General features: G+C 44.2%; 2 protein-coding genes across 8 annotated transcripts; one reads left to right on the top strand and one right to left on the bottom strand.

Moving 5' to 3' along the window:
• Positions 1–106: 106 nt before the first annotated feature.
• On the bottom strand, positions 107–10,075 carry LOC112228605 (alpha-2-antiplasmin). 4 transcript variants are annotated; one of them, XM_024394066.2, is made up of 8 exons: positions 9,944–10,075; positions 4,733–4,804; positions 4,386–4,584; positions 4,070–4,213; positions 3,677–3,865; positions 3,431–3,573; positions 2,989–3,193; positions 107–1,557 (listed from the first exon to the last, which is right to left on the bottom strand). In XM_024394066.2, the coding sequence occupies exons 1-8, from the start codon at positions 9,956–9,958 to the stop codon at positions 989–991; spliced, it is 1,536 nt and encodes a 511-aa protein (XP_024249834.1). In that variant the 5' UTR covers positions 9,959–10,075; the 3' UTR covers positions 107–988. The 4 variants fall into 4 exon arrangements, with proteins under 4 accessions (XP_024249834.1, XP_024249836.1, XP_024249837.1 ...); XM_024394068.2 differs by lacking the exon at positions 9,944–10,075 and adding an exon at positions 7,058–7,193; XM_024394069.2 differs by lacking the exon at positions 9,944–10,075 and adding an exon at positions 5,387–5,458.
• Positions 10,011–21,677, top strand: LOC112228604 (solute carrier family 13 member 5). 4 transcript variants are annotated; one of them, XM_024394062.2, is made up of 12 exons: positions 10,011–10,130; positions 12,849–12,977; positions 13,050–13,186; positions 13,347–13,672; positions 13,927–14,116; positions 14,307–14,429; positions 14,676–14,888; positions 17,401–17,510; positions 18,940–19,061; positions 19,168–19,329; positions 19,798–19,935; positions 20,543–21,677. In XM_024394062.2, exons 1-12 carry the CDS (start codon positions 10,029–10,031, stop codon positions 20,693–20,695), a joined length of 1,905 nt encoding a protein of 634 aa, XP_024249830.1. In that variant the 5' UTR covers positions 10,011–10,028; the 3' UTR covers positions 20,696–21,677. The 4 variants fall into 4 exon arrangements, with proteins under 4 accessions (XP_024249830.1, XP_024249829.1, XP_024249833.1 ...); XM_024394061.2 differs by having other exon boundaries at positions 12,849–13,186; XM_024394065.2 differs by lacking the exon at positions 12,849–12,977 and having other exon boundaries at positions 10,029–10,130.
• The last annotated feature ends 252 nt before the right edge of the window (positions 21,678–21,929 follow it).

The raw sequence follows: 21,929 nt of genomic DNA, 5'->3' as shown, positions 1-21,929 counted from the left end.
AAGCCTAAATCTAAATCCATTGAAAATGAAATAGACTCCCCTGTTGTTATATAAAAAAATCCAGTCCTGCTCATTCACATGACCACATCCACCATTCACTAAAACATTGAGACTTCATTTCTTTAATCAATACCAGAGGTGAGAATCATCAAAAAGTAAGACATCAAAACAAAACACAAATACTGTAAGACAGACAGTGCACAGCCAAGTGTAAAAAAACACATTTGAGTGTTAATCTGCACACACAGTGTAGTATAGGACAGGTCCATGGTCTCTCCTAAATCATTGGGTTGTAATCAGGGGCATTCACTGGGGAGGGGAGGGACTGTGAGAAGTTGTCGGGTGTCTAGGGGTAGGGGCTGTTGTTGATTCTGGACTGGGAACTGGGCCAATAGATTGGGATAGGGTTTTGCTATGTGAGGGCTGGGCTCCATATGAGACCAGCTGGTCAGGCAGTGTTGCTCAGGACAGAACAGTGAGAGATGGTTTGGGGCAAGCTGGGCATCAGTGTTGCTCAGGACAGGACAGAACAGTGGGAGATGCGTTGGGGCAAGCTGGGCATCAGTGTTGCTCAGGACAGAACAGTGAGAGATGGGTTGGGGCAAGCTGGGCATCAGTGTTGCTCAGGACAGAACAGTGAGAGATGGGTTGGGGCAAGCTGGGCATCAGTGTTGCTCAGGACAGAACAGTGAGAGATGGGTTGGGGCAAGCTGGGCATCAGTGTTGCTCAGGACAGAACAGTGAGAGATGGGTTAGGGCAAGCTGGGCATCAGTGTTGCTCAGGACAGAACAGTGAGAGATGGGTTGGGGCAAGCTGGGCATCAGTGTTGCTCAGGACATAACAGTGAGAGATGGGTTAGGGCAAGCTGGGCATCAGTGTTGCTCAGGACAGAACAGTGAGAGATGGGTTGGGGCAAGCTGGGCATCAGTGTTGCTCAGGACAGAACAGTGAGAGATTGGTTGGGGCAAGCTGGGCATCAGTGTTGGTTTAGGAAGGAACTGTATGAGAGGGATTGGCACAGGAACTAGATCCTTGCCCCTCCACCTGGGCATTGGGGTTTCCCTCTACTTCATTCAGGGGCTGTTGTTGCTCCTCCCCCCCGACAGGGACGCCACACTGCATTCTCTCACTTTGTGGCTGGTCACTCTGTACGTTGTTACTGCTATGGGGACTGTCGCTCTGTACGTTGTTGTTACTATGGGGACCATCGTTCTGTACATTGCTGTTGCTATGAGAGCTGTCACTTTGGGTCCTGTTGCCATTGGGATCATCGCCGAGGGGACTGTCGATCTGAATGGGGCTGGCGTCAGGGGCTGGGTTAGTGACGGTGCCCAGGAAGATTGGAGCGAGGGAGGCGTGGTCTACCAGGGCGAACAGGAAAGGGGAGTTTACAGAAAAGATGGGAACAGAGCGCATGATGGTGATGGAGGTGGCTGCAGATGCTTCGGCCCCCTCCTCACTCAACTCCACCCCGCAGGCGTGACGCATGCTGGACACCTGCAGAGGAACCGCTGAGACACCGGACAGATTAGGACTAGAGAACAAAGAGCCCAGACCTGAGAGAGAGAGACACCAGAGAGATTTTGATTGACAGAATAGTAGAATACACAACATGCTATTTCTACATTTAGTTGTGCCTCAGCAGTTTTTTGCTTGATAGGTCAGTCACTGAGTCACTTAATAAGACATGTCAGTTAATCATTTTTAGGTTGGTAAATTAGTCAGCTATCTAAACTTGTAGTAATCATGGCTGTATACTGACAGGGCACATGCCCAGGGGCCATGAACTCCAGGGGGGTCCCCATTGATTTTGTTTGTCACTCTCAATCAGATATCATATTTAACATGGAATAAATAAAAATGTGTAGAATTACAGGAAATTTGCTTTAAACTGCACAAATCTCTCTCAGCCACATGGCAAAACGAGTAAAATTGCATGAAATTTGTCACAAAATTGTTACATTTTCTCTCCACCCCAGGGAAAAATACAGATGTGTGGAATTGCTGAAATTGTACTTTAAACCTAAAAATGTCCTCTTCGCCGTCAAGAAGGGGACCACTATACTGTTTTGCCCGCGAGGTAGGGGGGCCCCATTGTCTCACATCAGAAGGCTTCACTCCTACGTGATGTACGTCCCTCAACCGATCTCTTGTAGATGGCGTGGAACTCATCTCTAAAAATCTAGCCCAGCCACCTAACACTAGTTCCTAATTCTGAAAATCATTCTGCTCTCGTTAGCTACCGACTACTATGGCAAACCATGCTCGACCACCTGAGCAAACGTGTTCCAGCGAGCAGCCTAGTCCAAGCTTGTTTGGCCATACGGTAGCATCCCTGCCTTTCGTTTCATCTGGATTGGTTTCAGACTGGTTCAGCCAGCAAGCTGACACTAGATAGCTAATGCTTAGGGCCCCCAAAAGGCTAGGGCTGGCCCTGCCTGTCCGTTTATAGCTCACTTAAACTATGACTAGGGCTTAAACTATGACTCAAGTTTTTCCAGACCACGTGATCTGACAGAGGAAAAATTCCTGGCCAAAACCATTTAACTTTCTGTGCTAGTTTCTAGACAGATGGGTTGCCTCCCAGAACGTACCAATGTTCCAGCATACAAGTCTGTACTAGGACCAACGTCAGTTTGGCAGAGAGGAAAGAGTGTAGCTAGCTAGATGGACCTGGAGGAGGATATTTTCAATTTGTGTATTTCACAAGTGAGTAGTTTGCATGCGCCATGACGTTAGCATTACAAGCTTAAAACCCCTGACTGGATGTGGCTCAAATTACCCTAGCTATCTGCATCCACATTGTGTGTGTCCGTCATATTTCTGAGGGGATTCTTTTTAAACCCCACCTACCAAAACAAGTGATTTGTTGGAAGAGTTGTCTGTCTCGAAAAGCACCTTCTCAGAATTGGCCAAGAGAACCAGACATGATTCCCAGACCTAGTGCTGTTGCCCTTGGTCATTTCTGACACTACTTCTGTTCTCACCCATGCTGGTCAGCGCCTCCTGTAGCTCTTGGCGGTACTGCAGGGTGAACTTGGGCAGTTGGACCTGCATGGTCCTCTCCTGAGGTAGACGTCTGTACAGGTCAGAGATATTCAGCTTGGCCACCAGTGATGACACGTTTCCTCTTCCTGGCAACGGCATCACTACCAGAAAGCTGGTGTTTCCCTTAAATGGAAAACGTGCAACCTGCAAACATAGAAGGGGTGTGGAGAGAAACATTTTAGAGAGGGAGACTGCACCAACTGCACCGTAGAGAGATTGAGAGAAAGAGAATGGAGGTAAGAGAGTGGTGGAGAAAACAATACGTTTTACTGTCTACTTTTCAACACAAGTCTCGAGTAGAAACTGTGGTGTGTGAAAAGATAGAAAGGGAGGATGGAGACAGAAGCAGACAACAGAACAGATACAGCTAGCCCAGCTCACCTGAGCCCCAAGCTCCCCATCTTCTAACAGGCTCAGTGGATACTTGGCTGACCGCATCATGTCTACATGGACAAAGTTCTTATTGTCCAGGTAGAAGACATCCTTCTGTGTGAGCTGAGGGTCGAAGCGAGCCTCCCACTCACCTACCAGTGACAACAGGAGAACAAGCCACACAATTGTAAAAAGTAGACACTTGTATACAAAACGTCAAAGACATTATTTTAAACAAGGAGTGAAAGGGCTTACCTTTGAAATGCACAGCATTGATCAGCATGAGCACCACATCATGCGGAATACTGGTCAGGAAATTGGTCATGTGACCTTTGGTGGCGTCTTCCACCCATTGGTTGACATCTTCTACTGAGATCAAGGGGGCAGGCTCTGATTTGTAGCTACGCATGGATTCTGTAACAAAGGACTGGTACACCTCAAACTCTAAGAGAGAAAGAGAGAAACAAATATATAAACACATAAATATACACCAAAAGAATCCAAAACATTGTCAGACCTTTACTGTATTACCAAAGGCAGTTGAATGGATGAGCTTTATAATTATGTCAGTAGACTGCCATTTTCCGGCACAGAGCTACAACACTGAAATATACACATAAACACACACACACACTCTCACTCACTCACCTGGGCGCAGGTACATGCGTGTAGCCACCTGTAGGGAGGTGTTGGTGAGGTGTTGGAGCAGGCTGCCCAGGGATTCATGGTAGCAGGGCACAGTGTGGGCGTGTAGAGAACTTAGCAGCAACTTCTGTGTCTCGTTACGAGCTCCTGATAGGGGCATCACAAGGAGGCAATGACCATGTTTTGATTACATTAATTCTTTGAGACAAAAGTTAACAGTCATAAGCAGACATACACTTACAATCTCACAGATACATACTCACTCTTGACATTATACATGTCTCTCTCTCTCTCTCACACACACACACATGTGCCTCACCCAGTGTGAGCTGTGCTAGTGCAAGGGCCACGCTGAGGGGTGATATGATGACGTTGGGCTGCTCTGGCCCTGTCTGCAGGCTGTCCAGTAGCTGCCTGCCCAGTCTCTCTACAGCACCCCCTACTGACCACCGGGCCTCCTGGCTGAGCACCTGCTCCCCGCAAGAGTGGTACTCAGTAGCTACCGTACCAGTCTCATCCTGAGAGAGAGAGAGAGAGAGAGAGAGAGAGACTAGGGGTTAGACTGAGAAACTAGGGTAGGGTGCTTTAAAAGTCTTGTAGTCAATACTTTTCTAATTTAAGGAAGGTTAATTTGTTTTGGGGTGAGGTTATGGTTGGCCCTCTTACAGTCAGTCCCAGCCAACAGAGGCAGAGCAGCAAGAGTACAGGCAGATGCAGCTTCATATCCCAACAGCTAGCCTGCAATACAGAACAAAGAAACCTGTACAATAATATAACATATATTCAAAGATACAGGTTCTATCTAGGACCATTTAAGGGAAATAGTCTGAGGCAGATGTAAAAGGTTTATTAAATGACTAAGGTTTGTTTGTATAGAAATAGATACACATACAAAATACTTTGACATGAACACAAAAGGCTGGTTAGATCTCAGTTCCTTCTAAAGTGCAACAGTGATTTCACAGGACTAAATTGACCTAGTTAGGCTACACACAGTGACCAAAAAACAGTGACAACCAATACTTTCCGTAAGGGAGGGCGCTAGCAACAGTGCTTGGACCCAGAAGCGAGCAAAGCCTCTCCCAACACAAATCAACTGGAAACAACTTTTGAGAACAATGGACCACACCCCAAACATTTCTTCACAGACAGCATGAGCATGTTCACAAAATGGTTCCTCATAGAAATAAAGCTAGACAGCAACGACGCTGCACAACCTGTGCACACACTCTGGGAGATTGTCAATTGGGCAAAAGTCTGTCCTTTTTTAATTCTTTAGTAGGCAAAAACAAGTGTCTGCTCCCCTCTTCGATCACCTACTTTGACAGAGGATTTACAGGAATATCCTCACAGCAGGTAGCATGGAAGTGTTTTAAAATACACCACACCCCTTTGAATCAGATCTTTTCTTAAAGGAGTAAAGCCTGCACACTTTTAGAAAACAATATGCTACTTATCCTTTTATCTTTCAAAGCTAAATTCATTTTGATCACTTTACACATTTTAGGATTCCACCCCTGTAAATATAATTTGCCTGGTGATGCGAAAGAGTAGAAATGGAGAGTCTCATTTAATAAAAACGCATTTGTTTCCTCTCCCCAGCTGGAGGAGAGGAGGCGAGCAATCCAATTGGAATTCTCCCAATGGATTCTGATGCAAAACATTTAGTCTGTTGCAAAACATTTTGCAACAGAAACGATTTACTCTGAAGCGAAAATGTTTTGCAACAAAAACAGGATTTTCTATTGGACAAATATAGGTAGGTCCCTCCCCGTTTTGTTCCGTTTGCTCTGTTTGCTTTTGTTTGGTTTTTAAAACGGTAAAGGGTTTCTGTAATAAATACACCCCTGAAAAGGACTATGGGGTGCTTTTATCAGAGAGGAAGAGGCGAAGCGAGATGGTCCACTCCCGTTAAAATCTGTGTACTTGGGAATACAGCGATATGCAGACCATATGCCTTCCCACCTTTGGGACAACAACGCCCATTATTAGGGCGGAGACAAGACCGTCTCGTCATCATATACTGTACAGTATCTCTGCTTTTATACATTTCACATGTTTAACACCAATTAGAGTCCCCTGGGAAACATGAACTGAAACTATGGTTCCTACCCTGTCACTATGGGCTTGTTCGACATTGCATTCGACAGTACAAGCGACTTCCGACAAAAAACCTTGCATCATAAATAACTACTCGTTATTATTTGTAGATCAGTCAGTCACAATTTGCCCATGATACATTATGGTTTTGATCCTCTAGAACACAGCCAATAACTTAAATAATTAAGATTCAATAACAGTGATTATCAATGCATAAGAATTACTGAACCCCTCACTTTTACAGAGCAAATAAAAGAGTACATATTACTGCTGGACATGGCAACACCAGCGAACACTGATAGGTTGAGAGGAAATGAGAGCCAATCAAAAGCATGATTGCTTGGATAGTGGTCCGTGTGGCATTGCTTTAGGCCTGGTTCTACACTGTAGAGAAGTGTGGTGTTTTGCTCTGGGATCAACTGTTTGTCAGAGGGCCAAAGGTTTCTGTTTCACTGCTAAAGTCCACAAACAGCAAACACTGGCCTCACGACTGCAATGGGTTCTCTATGGATGCAATGGTAGTATTCGTGTTTATATATATATATATATGTATATGACTCTACTTAGAATCATTAGCATTCATAGACGTAGTAGAAATAGTGGTAGTAGTGATGTCTTGATTGGTGATTTGAGTGTACATTTACATTTACAAAGGGCTCTTTAGTCTGTTTTTAAAGATTCAAATTGACTTTAAACAGTTTGTGCTATTCTTATATCACTAGTAAACTAATAGCTACAGCCATACATCTAAATCATGTTCCAAATAGCTTTAAATAAAGAGCACTTACTCTACTAGAATTATATGGTTTCATGCACTGTGTCAAAAAACCTACTGACTCCCCTACATCAGATACTATCCCTTCCAAGTGAATTGAGGTGGAGAAAACTTACCCAGCCGATGTTTGGTCAGGGGATAGGTGATATAGGCAAACAGGATTAGGATATAGACAGATAGAGAGTCAGACAGGCACGGTGAGTGTTCCCCTAGCTGGATCCTGTAGTGCCCAGTACTCTACTGTCAGCCCCCTCATTGCTCAGTTAATGTTCAACTCTGAATTGATTCAGCAGAGCCACTACACAACCAGAAAATGTAAATATGTAGATATGTGACCCACAGGTCAAACCTGCCTTCATAAGAGCCTTCCTCCCCTCATTCCATAGAAATGTCACTCATCTGAAACATTTAACAGGTGTAATAAATGTAAAAGTTGCCAGTAGCACAATATGTTCACCTTTCTGCTCTCATCAGATCAGTGGTATCCCTTAGGGAGGATGAAATATGCATTTTTTAAATGTCCATCAGAATTGTAATATCTACCGTCTAGTAAGGACCTCTATGTTTTTCTATTTTTCTCAGAGGAGGATGGGGGTTGCCGTTTGGATTGTGATATTTTTTGCTGACCTACAAACACATTTTCCTAGAAAGAGTTTGGAAACCCTCACAGATAGCTCTACGATAGTGTCAACTTTCAAATGTCTGCCCACTGAAGTGGCTGTGACCATGACAGCTGATATGTTACAACATTAACACGTATGACCTTTAGCATTACAGCACTGTGGCTCCCTCTATTGGCCCTAATGGAGGAAACCCAGAATAAGCACTGTATAATGTTTCTATATGAATCAGAGTTGATATAACATGATTTTGGGCATAATTCTAGTCCTCCGTCTCTAGCCCTTTAGGTAAAATAGAGTAGGCGGTGGGAGATATTGTTTTTCTTGCATGGACTGCCCCATTCCAGCCCTACGCCGATGCAAGAACTTGGCACTAACATTGCAAACCCACAATGCACCTGTGAATCAGGGCATCACCTACTCAGCCCCTTTGGGTTGTTTTGCGGTGACTGTTTGTTTACTGCCTCCCATTAGGGAAGCATAAAAGGACCCCATTCACAGCCCCCACCTTACCTCACGAGCCGATGGATTGTGTTATGTGTACAGGTAGGAGAAGCATAGACTGTCTGCATAACTGATTTTTGACCTTTACTTGCAATCAGAACAAGTAGCCTGGATGTAGCCTTATCCACATGTAAACCCTGGTCCTGAAACGCGGGAATGGAAGATGATTGGCCCCCACATATTTTGTATAAAGAATGACCTGCAAGTGGTCCTCCATGTTCCAATCAAATTTAAGCAAAACAATCAGATTTCATATTTGTGCATTTCTGTGTTTTAACTCTAATTTCTCAGAACATCTGGGCTATTTGAAGGGAGGGATCATGTTAAGGACTGAGTGTCAGTAAACAAAAAAATTGCCATACGGTGGCAGTGTAGGATCTGAAGTCAAATTGTTTGTGTGTGTGTGTGTGTGTCAGACCGGAGTTGAAATTATATTTTAAATATCTCAATTACTTTCATATGCATTTCGAAGTAAAAATTCAGATATTTTAAATGTTGAATATTGGAATGCATTTGGAAATACACTTAGAAAGTATTGGCATGTATTTCAAAATACAAAATTATACTGACTCGGGTATTAACCCAGGTATTTGAAAATAGTAATTGAAATAAGTATTTAAAAATACTTTCAAATAGTAGGCTATTTGTAGGATATTATTTGATACGGGACATACTTTTAAAAAAATCAAATACACATTTGAACCCCGGTCTGATGTGTGTCAATCAATCAATCAAATTGTATTTGTCACATGCTTCATAAACAACAGGTGTAGACTAACAGTGTAATGCTTACTTACAAGGCCCTTCCCAACAATACAGAGAGAAAATAGACAAATAATAACACGAGGAAAAATACACAGTGAGTAACAATAACTTGGATATTTACAGGGGTTACCAGTACCGAGTCGATGTGCAGGGTAGGTAGATATGTAGGGGTAAAGTGACTAGGCAACAGGATAGATAAGTAGTAACAGCAGCTTATGTGACATGTCAAAAGAGTTGGTAAATGCAGCTGGTAAATGCAGATAGGTAGCTATTTAGTTCAATATTAAGCAGTCTTATAGCTTGGGGGTAGAAGCTGTTCAGGGTCCTGTTGGTTCCAGACCTGGTGCACTGGTACCGCTTGCCGTGCAGTAGCAGAGAGAACAGTCTATGACTTGTCTCGCTGCAGTCTAACAATTTTTAGGGCCTTCCTCTGACACCACCTTGCAGTTGGATGCCAAGCAGTTGCCATACCAGATGGTGATGCAACCAGTCAAGATGCTCTCAATGGTGCAGCTGTAGCACACTGTGTGTGTGTGTGTGTGTGAGATGGGGAATGTAACTTTACTCCCAAAGAAAGGTTGGTTTGCCAGCACTCACTGCTGTTCCAAGGAAATCCCAACTATCTGTCCCCTTATGTCGATCTCAGTTTATACCTTCTCGCTCTCTCACACCGCCATCCAAACGCCAATGTGGTATGACAGGATTTGAATTACATGGGTGTCCAAAACAAATCACTGCCTGCTAGTCTTAATATGTCACTTTCTTGTGAGAAATTCACCAATTGTGATAAATCCTAACAAAGCTGCATCAATGAACAGATTCAAATTCAATCTTTAAAAATCTAAATGAAGTTTAAAAAATGTTAAGTGCACAATATGACTTTAAAAAAAAACATTCTAAGAGTTTAAGATAAACTTGCACCAGGACTACAGTGTGTGAGTAAACGCATTAAAAAAGTTAATATTTAAGTATGAATGCCACACAAGTGTTGACTCTCTGTCTCACACACACACAAACACAGACACAGAGAGAGAGAGAGAGAGAGAGCGCGAGAGAGATGTCATGTGCAGTCCTGTATCCAGTGTAAAGCTGGAGGTATCGGAGTTCGCTCACCCTTTCACTCATCATTTTTGCTTTTTTCCGGAGTGAGTCCCGACGTGCGCAACTGTAATTCTCTGTATTCTCTGACCGGGAGAGGATGGTGTCCTCGCTCCAGGCGATGTGGATGTTCAAGGATGGGGTGATTCTGTTCTGCACACCGTTCCTCCTCCTCCCACTACCTCTGCTGATCGGAACCACGGTATGCGCCAAAGTTGTCGAATAGACTTATTCCAGGGGTCCCTACCTCCTTTTGACCTCATCTAGAACTACTCTTTCGACACAAAGAGTAGGCTATCTGAATGATGATTTAAAATATTTCACTTGCAGCCTACTAGTAGTCTATCGTCTTGTTAGATATTTCATATATTAAATCAGAATTATTTTGTGCACCTGACGCATGCTGATTTTGGCAAAAACATGTATTGCTATAGTTCTAATTTCCCCACGCACACACTGGCGTAGCACCCGAGGGGTGGGGGGCATTGGGTCCCCCTCGGAGGTCGGGCCCCCGATAGCATATGAACACATCAAAAAAAAGATTTATAATTAATTAATTTGCTTTAACTGCAAAAATGTTCTCTCAGACTCATAATAATAACAATTATAATTTATTCAGCTTCTATAGTGCTTTTCATTACAGAAATAATCTCAAAGTCTTGAAAATAAAAATAAACAATGATCAAATGAAAGATGTAGTTACAGAACAGAGAGTAGGTCTGGACTACAACAATTGTCACCTAGAGTTGAACGTTTTGGGTGTTTCAATCCTCCAAAAGATGGGGAGACCGTCAAGAGGGATCCACATAGCTTGAGCAGAGGGAGGGGGTTTGTCAACAAGGGAAGATGACCAGGTCCTCCAGTGGCAGGCAGCACAGTTCTCTCCATTCAAGGTGTTTCACCGGCGCCTCACCATCACCGCCGTATGATTACGGCTTCTCCATAGCCATTGACTCGGTCTTGTACGAGATTAACTTCGTTCTATTCTGGAAATTCAGAAAATGGAAATTCCGCTCTTTAACATGCTGACCCAACCGGCTCCGCGCTTGCGTCTGTGTGCCTCCTCATGTGCATATTGATTTTTGTCTATCCCCACCAGACATGACACAGGTTAAAATACTAAAATCTAGACGCGAAATACACGCACACCTATTTAGGCGAGGTGCTGGCTAGCGGAGTGGAATGCTTAAAATAATTAAGGAGAGCCGCACACTCTAGGAGCTCAGATGGAAAAATGTTATGTCTAACGTTTCAACAGACAAGCTGTCTTCATCAGGGTATAATGACAAACACTGCAGGATGACTCATTTATATAGTGTCAGAAGACACACACAGGTGTCTGTAATCATGGCCGGGTGTGGCCTGATATCATTGGTCAATTCTCATATATTAAAATAGCATACAAAAAAACATAAATGGATAGGCTACGATCATAGATACAATTTGGCTACATAAGCCTACAAACATTTACAACAGCAAAATCACAATAATCACAAGAATGGCTTCAGATTAAAGTCTACGTTGAGACCGAAGGGCGCAAGAGTCTTTAAATTAAAGATCCAGGCAGCCTCTCGTTTTAACAATACATTGTTGAGGTCACCCCCTCTCCTAGGGAGGGTGACATGTTCGATGCCAATATAACGTAGAGACGAAATCGAGTTATTTGCTTCCAAAAAGTGGGCCGCAACTGGGTAAGTTTTTGCACTTAATGGTGCTACAAAGCTCCGAGATGCATACTTTTAATTCATGCTTTGTTTTACCCACATAATTTTTACCTCAAGGACAAGTTATATATAAATAACTGCCTTAGTGGAGCACATTATAACACCTTTGATTGGGATCTGTTTCCCTGTTTGGGGGTGTTTGAAGGATCTACATTTATAAGTGCCATTGCATTGAGCACAGCCATTACACTTGTAATTTCCATCCAATAGGGGCGCAAATACACGTTGTGCAGGGATATCATGGGGTGGTAAATCAGAGTTTACCAATTGATCTCTGAGTTTTCTGCCCCGCGAGAATACGCCCAAGGGAAGGTCTGAAAACACATTACCGATACTATCATCGGATCTTAGAATGTGCCAATGTTTGTGAACGATTCCCTTCATTTGTTCAGATCATTTTGAATAGCGGGTAGTTAGAACGCAAGAATGTTTATTTTTGCGAGACTGACCTTGAAAGAGGTCATGTCTCAATTTGTTTAGAATTTTCTCAATTGCAGTATTAATCTGACCATGTCTGTACCCAGTGCTGATGAACCATGATAACTATCCGTCAGTGTTGATATAGTCGGTGATTCCCAGAAGTATCCATTGAGATATGTAGAATCTGAAAAAACATCCCAGATGCCACACTGATTGACCGGGTAACCCTGGCAACTGGATCTCATGGGTCTCCACAGCATGTGCCATCCAGTATGTAACTAAAGTAGAAGGCCCAGCTGGACCCTTTAAATATAAATATTAACATACCAGAAAAATACACATAGCAAAGACTTTTGGTTTCGGAGAGAGTGTGTTATTGACACCTGACCATGCTTTCTCCTGCTGTGCTGACAGACCGTAGACCAATTGTAGGTATTACTCCCACTTAGTAATCTACTCTTGTGAGAGTGACATAAAGCCTGACCTGCCCCAGGAGGTCTTATATTCTTGTAAGCTCAGTGTTTCAGTACCAAGGCATTGAAGACTAAGGAAAATTTTCCTCATCACACCATAGGGTGTTGAAGTTCAAGTTTACATTACTTGAGATTCACAAATTCACATCACAGATCAATATTGATACAATGGCACTATCAGACACACAGAACACCGTGTTTTCATGTGTGTGTGGGTGTTTGTCCTTTTGACCTCTAGGATATTTGGGTTCTCTGTACATCTATATGCATCTAAATCATGTATTGTAAATGTGTGTGCTGCAGGAGGCAGGCTGTGCCTATGTGATAGCCCTGATGGCAGTGTACTGGTGTACTGAGGTACTGCCGCTGGCTGTGACTGCTCTCCTGCCCGCTGTCCTCTTCCCTTTGTTTGGCATCATGGAGTCCAAGCAGGTACGCTTCCCTCACACACGCACAAACACACATGCTCACACTCAAAGACAATCTCTCACGTGTGTGTATCAGGTGTGTATGCAGTACCTGAAGGACACCAACATGCTGTTTGTTGGCGGGCTAATGATGGCTGTTGCCGTGGAGAAGTGGAATCTTCACAAGCGCATCGCCCTCAGAGTTCTACTCGTTGTGGGGATGCGGCCTGCCCTGTGAGTAGCAAATCACAGGTGTCTGTCTATCAGTTGTTCAAGTATCAAATCAAGATTGTCAGCCCACTGAGCTAAAGCCTAGCATGCTTTCCTCCTTCTCCACTTCCTATTTTCTTTTCTGACTCTGATACACCCTCCCCTCCTCCGCTGTCCCCACCAGTCTGATGCTAGGGTTCATGGGTGTGACAGCCTTCCTGTCCATGTGGATCAGTAACACAGCCACCACAGCTATGATGGTCCCCATTGTCCAGGCCGTCCTGGAGCAGCTCAACGGCCCACGAAAGGGGGAGAACCCCCTGCCCACCCCTCAGAGCCAGGAGAATGGTACGACTCCTGAGGAAAATCTGGAGAACAGTTCGACCCCACAGGACACACTTATGATCCAGGACAATCACATCCCACTGGAGAAACTAGCCTCAGAAGATAAACTGGACTCCCCAGACAAACCAGTTCCTCAGGACAACTCTCTGACTGATGGGAAGCCAGGTGAGGTGCAGGGCACTGGGCTGGGGGCAGAGGCCAGGGCAGGGGTCTGGGGTCTGGGTGAGGCTGGAGCACTGCTTTTTCACCAACACACCATAACACAGTTAAATGGCGATTTCAGACAATTATAGACAAATGTCTGTAGGCAACAGGAAAACTATAGCCTGCCTAGTTTGGCCGTGACCTCTTGGTAGTCCTGATTCCCAAACATCTCTAATATATAGTGCTATTTTCTCCTCCTTCCTCTCTGTATACAGTGATGGTGTCCATGGTCTTGAAGGAAGGGACTGAAGCAGAGGAGCAGGTTGGGGAGGAAGAGGAGGAGAAGGAGAGGATGAAGATGTGTAAAGGCCTGACGTTGTGTGTGTGTTACGCTGCCAGCATCGGCGGCACTGCCACTCTAACTGGCACCGGACCCAACCTTGTCCTCACAGGGCAGATGAGCCAGTATGTACCACACACACACACACACATATGTACCTCTCACAGACACACACCTCACATATGTTAGTGCATGTACAGTATATCCCGTCGCTATAAACATAGGTATGGGGTCAGAACATATCATGTTGATCAACTGACATTTGATGTTTTACATTTCTGAGAAGTTATGTTGTTAATAGAAGCCCACTGTCAGACTCTTCCCTCAGAACGGTGACGTCATTAACTTTGCCTCATGGTTCGCCTTTGCCTTCCCCACCATGCTGCTGATGCTGACGCTGGCCTGGCTCTGGCTCCAGCTCGTCTTCATCGGCTTCAAGTGAGTCACCTGGCCAGAGCATCACAGTGCATTATTTTAACTCTACTCTCTCCTCCCTCTCAGTTCAACCATGACATGATATCTGTAAAGGTTTGCATAGGCCAAATAGGGGTAATGTCTCTCTCACTCACTCTGCTTCTCATCTGACCTATTATTGTAAATCATCTTTCTCTCACCCCTTTCTCTTTTCCTCCCCCACTCATTTCTCTCACCCCTGTCTCCCTGTCTCCCACTCCTCCTCTCCAGTCTGAAGCGTACATGGGGCTGTGGTGCTGTGCAGTCAGAGAAGGAGTTTGCGGCATATGATTTGATCCGTGAGGAGCATCGTCGTCTGGGGCCCATGTCTTATGGAGAGCTGAGTGTCCTGGGGCTCTTCATCCTGCTGGTGGTGCTTTGGTTCACACGAAGCCCAGGCTTCATCGATGGATGGGCAACCCACGTCTTCAATGCCAAAGCACCGTGTGTAACACACACCACAGTGAAATACTGTACACACCATACACACTCAACCACGCAGACACACACACACACGCAAGTGGAAATATGCAGAAACATGCACAGTAACACAAGCCTGATCTGATCTGAAGGATAGGTGACCTGAGTTGTCTTTAGTCCCAGAACCTTCCATTTGACCAAATGTCAGGACACGGGGAACAGGATAAAACAAACACAGGCGGACAAAATATGTCGTTCAGAGAGTAAACCATCTGTGTTGCATCAATACACGTGTTCTGAACTTTGACACACAGGAACACACACGTGTACACGTACACACACTCTCATCTGCACACACATACGCTGTAACCAGCACACAGAGTCCGGGAAACGTGATCTCACTAGTGAATGAGAGACAAAAGCACACTTCTTTATGACAAACAGATCGATGGGCAGGAGAGGCACACACTTCATTCTGGGCAATTCCACGATAACGGAATTACGCTTTGACTCAGATTAACTTTCAAATGTATGCCAAACAAAAATAATTGATTTCAAAGACTACTTTGTACAATTTACACAGAAAATTTCACAAAAACCCATTTACTGGAAGACCTGTGCAGATGCAAAGTTTGGTAACAGAATTACAGTAAACTCTTCCTCAGTGTTTTATGCGACCACCATTTCCAAAAACTTTTTGGCCGACCCCACCAAATTCACATAGAATGTGAGTTATAGATTTGTCATTCTCTTTGAAAGGAAGTCTAAGAAGCGGTTAGATCTGTTCTATGTGTGCTATTTGTATGCTTCCCGTTCTTAAGTCAAATTTTTGTCTTTTACATTTGCTTTTGTACACCAGCTTCAAACAGCTGAAAATACAGTATTTTTGGATATGTAAAATATATTTCACAGTGGTTTAGATGGTACAATGATTCTCTATACAAGACATTGTTTGTTTTGTCAAATAAACTGAGAAATGGTGGAGCGACTTCTGTATATTGCCCCTTTTAAATGTCTGCTCCGAATTACGATTCAAAGACTCCTGCAGAAAGAATGGGGTGTCAGCTATGACATAACACCTTGAATTTAAAAAATGGTAGGTGACAATTTCAGTAACGGAATAACATCATGGGTACATGATCTGTACTATACAGGAATTCATCATTATGGATATAATTATATAACATTTTTGCATATTTGGGTATTACTGACTTGCCTAGTTAAATAAAGGTCAAATGTTTAAATTAAATTTAAAAAATAGGTAGCCTAGTGGTTAGAGTGTTGGACCAGTAACCGAAAGGCTGCTGGATCGAATCCCCAAGCTGACTAGGTAAAAATCTGTCGTTCTGTCCCTGAGCAAGGCAGTTAACCCACTGTTCCCCGGGCGCCAAAGATGTGGATGTCAATTATGGCAGCCCTCCGCACCTCTCTGATTCAGAGATGTTGGGTTAATTGAGGAAGACACATTTCAGTTAAGTGCATTCAGTTGTACAAGTGACTAGGTATCCCCTTTCCCTATTATTCTACACACTGGCTTTGATTGTACTGAGCTCCACCCCCAAACAAGACCACATTTGGTTGGACCAGACCAAATCTTGAAACAATCTAAACGTCTGTTTCACAAGTTTGGATATCACAGTACAACACGGTAGAGTCTAACAGTACATTATACTGTACTCTACGCTTGTGTGCTCTACTGTAGTATACAGTACTTTTCTCTAGAATTCTATAATTGGTTCAGATCTGGTCCGGACAGGGAGGACTGACCAAATTTCAACTACTTTTCAACATCCATGAACGTCGGGTGTCGGTCGGTGCTCAGTGGGGTGAGGATGCTTGATAAAGTAAATGGAAATAGGGTAGGTGGTAGGGTGTCAGTAAGAGCCAGGAGAGGTGGCATTACCTGGAGAGAGAGAGAAACGACAGAGAACAGAGAGTGAGAGTGGTTAGGGGTTGTCGAGACTGTTTTCATAGTCTTGCTTTGACCACCAGACGACAGAAAGATAAAACAAATATGTTATGAGCTGAACACGATAGGTAGTATAACATTTATATATGCCTTCATTTCTCAAAAATATAAACTCTTAGCTTTCATTTGACACGCAGTGTGACACGCTCCTATGAACTTTACATTGTTGGTGCTCATGGGTCCTTTTACATGGAAATGCCCTTCTCTCTTATCTGGTCATGTGACCTGCCTAACACATAGGGCATATGTGACGTCTGTCAATTTATGAATGGGCACATCACCATGGAAACAGACGTTGATTCTAACAGAATCCTGGATCAAACTGGGGCTAAGGTCATCAAAAATGCTCTGTCCTTTACGTCAATCACCTCTGTCATCACATTGCCATTGGGTAAGAATTAGTTAGTGTTCAAAAAAGGATTGGAGGGCCCCTCCCCGGCCTCCCTCTGCACCTTTTCCCAACTCCTAACCCCTGTATTCCCCTACACTGCTGCCCCCTAACCCCACACAGTCTAACACCTAACCGCTAACCATCCTCTCCTAAACCCTCCACCTCTCCCTCTCCAGGTTTGTGACTGATGCCACAGTGGCGGTGTTTGTTGCCATGCTGCTGTTCGTCTTGCCCTCTGAGCCCCCCCGCTACCTCTGCTTCTGGAGAACACAGAGATTTGACACAGGTGATACACACAAAAAACAGAAATACCTTAGTTACATAAGTATTCAGACCCTTTGCTATGAGACTCGAAATGGAACTCAGGTACATCCTGTTTCCATTGATCATCCTTGAGATGTTCCTACAACTTGATTGGAGTCCACCTGTGGTAAATTTGATTGATTGGGCTTGATTTGGAAAGGCACTGTCTATAAAAGGTCCCACAGTTGACAGTGCATGTCACAGCAAAAACCAAGCCATGAGGTCGAAGGAATTGTCCGTAGAACTCCGAGACAGGATTGTGTCGAGGCACATATCTGGGGGAGGGTACCAAAACATTTCTGCAGCATTGAAGGTCCCCAAGAACACAGTGCCCTCAATCATTCTTAAATGGGAGAAGTTTGGAACCACCAAGACTCTTCCTAGAGCCGGGCAAACTGAGCAATTGGGGGAGAAGCGCCTTGGTCAAAGACGTGACCAAGAACCCGATGGTCACTCTGACAGAGCTCTAGAGTTCCTCTGTGGAGATGGGAGACTTTCGAGGACAACCATCTCTGCAGCACTCTACCAATCAGGCCTTTATGGTAGCGTTTGGTTGATTTTCCATCTACTGAAAAGAAAGTGATAGAAAACAGCATCAGTAAGTGTCCCACAAGAGTGATGACTGCTCACCTCAAACTCTTGGAAAAGCACTTTGGGACTTCCCAATCCGTTTGACTGTGATCCTGGCTCAGTTGACATGTCGGTAAGTGAAATCATACAAATGATTGAGTTGTTATGTAACCGAATGCATTCACGGGTCACAACACAGGAGTTTTGGTTCCTGACTCAAAGGGAATACCTTGCCTTTTTCCTCTGAGCATTAATGCTGTGTTCAAAACAACTGGAAACTCGGAAATCTCCACCTTCCCGACTTCAGTGTGTTCAAGACAACTGGGAACTCGGAAAGACATGAGCTCCAACTGTGAAAAACCTTTTTGAAACTCCAACTCGGAATTCCAACTCGGGAACTCTGGCCTCTTTTTAGAGCTCTGACTTTCCAATCACTGACATCATGATTTGACCTTGAAAGCACCAAAAACACATGGTAGGTTATATCTGTGTAAAGCCAGATTCAGTGCTCTCGTCTGCATTAAAACAAAATATTGATCCAGGTTGGATATGACAGCAGAGATGAGGTGTGCACAGTCGACCCAGACTTTGAGAAGCTCTGACGCAACATGCATCAAGCACACCCATCTCCTTAGTGGTGGGATAAGATGCATTATGTCAGACTAATATTCAATTGACTGCCATAGCTGCAAATAAAGTAAACATTGGCTGTTAAGTATATTTCTTTTTTCACATAGTTTAGGTTGCGAGAATTGTCAGATATCAAAATGGGGTCTGGGGCCAAAAAGTTTGTGAACCCTGCTGTAGACAATGCTTGACATGTGTGTGCCTCCTCCCGTCAGAGCCCCAGCCCACCCGTGGCCCCGCCCCTGCCCTGCTGACCTGGCAGGTGACCCAGAGGAAGATGCCCTGGAGCATTGTACTGTTGCTAGGAGGAGGCTTCGCACTGGCTAAGGGCAGCGAGGTGTGTGTGTGTGTGTGTGTGTGTGTGTGTGTGTGTGTGTGTGTGTGTGTGTGTGTGTGTGTGTGTGTGTGTGTGTGAGCTTCAATATGTGTGTGTATCCATCTAGGTGTCTGGTCTGTCACGGTGGCTGGGTGATCAGATGATGCCTCTCTGCTCCGTCCCTCCCTGGGCCATCGCTGTCATCCTCTGTCTCCTCATCGCCACCTTCACTGAGTGTGCCAGCAACGTGGCTACCGCTACACTCTTCCTGCCCATCCTCGCCTCCATGGTACATACACAGTCTCTCTTTCTCCCCCTCCCTCTCACACAGACACTCCCTCTGCGCCCTCATTCTGGGATCAAGTTTCCTCTTGATGAAATTGGAATGTACTGAATAGAGTTGGTCAATAGGGGATCTGAGCCAGGCCTATCACTTAAGAGGTTCACACACACACACAGAGAGAGAGAGAGAGAGAGAGAGAGAGACTCTCTCGCTAATAGGTCACATTAGAGAGCAGACAGTGAGACTGTAGCAGCACTGTGTAGAGCTCTCAGCTCTGTTGATTCAGTGAAGAGAAGCTTTGATAACTGATCCAGCACACAGAGCCACATGCATACACACTCTTATTCATCCTATTCACATCCACATTACAGGATAGTACTACTTGTGTATGTACTCGTGTGTGCTCATGTGCATGCATTCGTATGTACGTAAGTGCGAGTGTGTGTTGGTTAATATGTGTGTGTTCTATTGCAGTCCCAGTCCATAGGGTTGAACCCGCTGTATGTGATGGTACCCTGCACCCTCAGTGCATCCTTTGCCTTCATGCTGCCTGTGGCCACGCCTCCTAATGCCATCGTGTTCTCTTATGGATACCTGAAGGTGTCAGACATGGTGAGAGACAGGCTACCATAGGTACCTACTGTACTTATCAGACCGGAGGGCCTGTTGTCCGGACCTCTGGCAAATCCGGACCTCTGGCAAATCGGAGGGCCTGTTGTCCGGACCTCTGGCAGTCTCTATGGGGTTGCCACAGGGTTCAATTCTCTGGACGACTCTTTTCTCTATATACATCAATGATGTCGCTCTTGCTGCTGGTGATTCTCTGATCCACCTCTGCACAGACGACACCATTCTGTATACTTCTGGCCCTTCTTTGGACACCGTGTTAACTATTTATTGCCTTACCTCCCTTATCTTACCTCATTTGCACACACTGTATATCTACCTTTTTTCTCTATTGTGTTATTGACTGTATGTTTGTTTATTCCATGTGTAACTCTGTGTTGTTGTTTATATCGCACAGCTTTGTTTTATCTTGGCCAGGTTGCAGTTGTAAATGAGAATTTGTTCTCAACTAGCCTAACAAGTTGATATACATATATTTCACCCTGCCACCCAATCCGAAACCTTAACCTCCTCCTCACACCTTATTCATCCACCATCACCTCCATCCCCTCAACCTACCACCACCTCCTCTAACCCCCTCTCTCTCCTACAGGCTAAAATGGGTATAGTGATGAACATCATCGGGATCCTGTGCATCACTCTGGCCATTAACAGCTGGGGTAGAGCTATGTTCAACCTGGACACCTTCCCCTCCTGGGCCAACACCACCGCGAACATCACTACAGGAGGAGGAGGGGAGAAATGACCTCAAATATACCACCATACGCCCCTGTACTGCCATTGCACTGCTACCGATGCCAAAAGGGGATGAGGAAGGGGGAGTATTACCAAGAGACCACAGCTCTTTCTCCAACAGCACTACAAGCCTCGCTGGGGCAACAGAAGGCTGGCCATGAGAGCACTGTTATGGTCTGGTGAACACATGCGCGCGCGCGCGCACACACACACTGGGATAGTTTCCAGCTGTGCCATCACCATACCGGTTTATTATCAGTGTATTTTCTACTGTTGGGGACTTATTCTTATAGTATATGGTTATGACACTAGAGAGCCTTAGGGAACAGGGATGATAAATAACTTGCAAAGCCAAGACATGCTGTAATACTGTAACTTATACTTGTATTACTGACAATATTGTTATATCAATTTATATTCTATAATTGTATTATATTACAGGGATCATCAACTAATTTTAGCCACTGGCTAATTTTCTCTTGAGTGGATGGTCAGGGGTCCGGAACATAATTACAGATCATTTGGAGACTACAAATTGACTGCCCAAACTAATATAATATTTGAATAAAACATAATCATTGCAAACCTTGCTTACGTTTGTATACGATCACACATATCGCTCAATTATCCGTGGGAATACTTTGGAACAGATTTTCCTCATTAAAATCACTTGGAGCTGATTTTCTGGCATTTTCAGTCTTTTATGTCCAACAATCAAAAAAATAAAATAATAAGTTTTGCACAGTACTTGGAGGCCAAATAAAATAATCTGCGGGCTGCCAGTTGGGGAACTCTGTTAGATTACATCAATTAGGATAAATTATTTTCAGTAAGTGTAATTAATTAGATATTTTGTATAGTTATCAATGTAAATGATTGACTTTTGTAAGAGTTTAGAGTTGTTTTTTTTCCATTCCAATAACAACCTATTATGGTTTTGTCTATTGTACTGTATTTGTTTAGTTTTTTTGCTGAATAAAGCCTGGACTTTTGAGGTTGTGCTGATTACTGTTTGAGCAGATATGGTCCCTGGGACATAGTCTCTTTCTGTTGACCACAAAACATCTTCTCTCACACTAGCCTATCAAACTATATACCATGCAGTACTACGACAGACACAAACATCATTTGGATAAGAATTCAGTTACTGTCTCGAAGGCAAACGCTTCGGCACAGTACTACAGAAGCCTGTTGTTGCCCCTGTCTCTCTCACTCTCTCTCTCAAACACACAAAAATGTTCAGG

Source organism: Oncorhynchus tshawytscha, linkage group LG30 (genome assembly GCF_018296145.1).
Source record: "Oncorhynchus tshawytscha isolate Ot180627B linkage group LG30, Otsh_v2.0, whole genome shotgun sequence".
Classification (NCBI taxonomy): Eukaryota; Metazoa; Chordata; class Actinopteri; order Salmoniformes; family Salmonidae; genus Oncorhynchus; species Oncorhynchus tshawytscha.
Note: the sequence above shows the minus strand (reverse complement) of the source record. Positions and strands in the feature narration are given on the sequence as shown.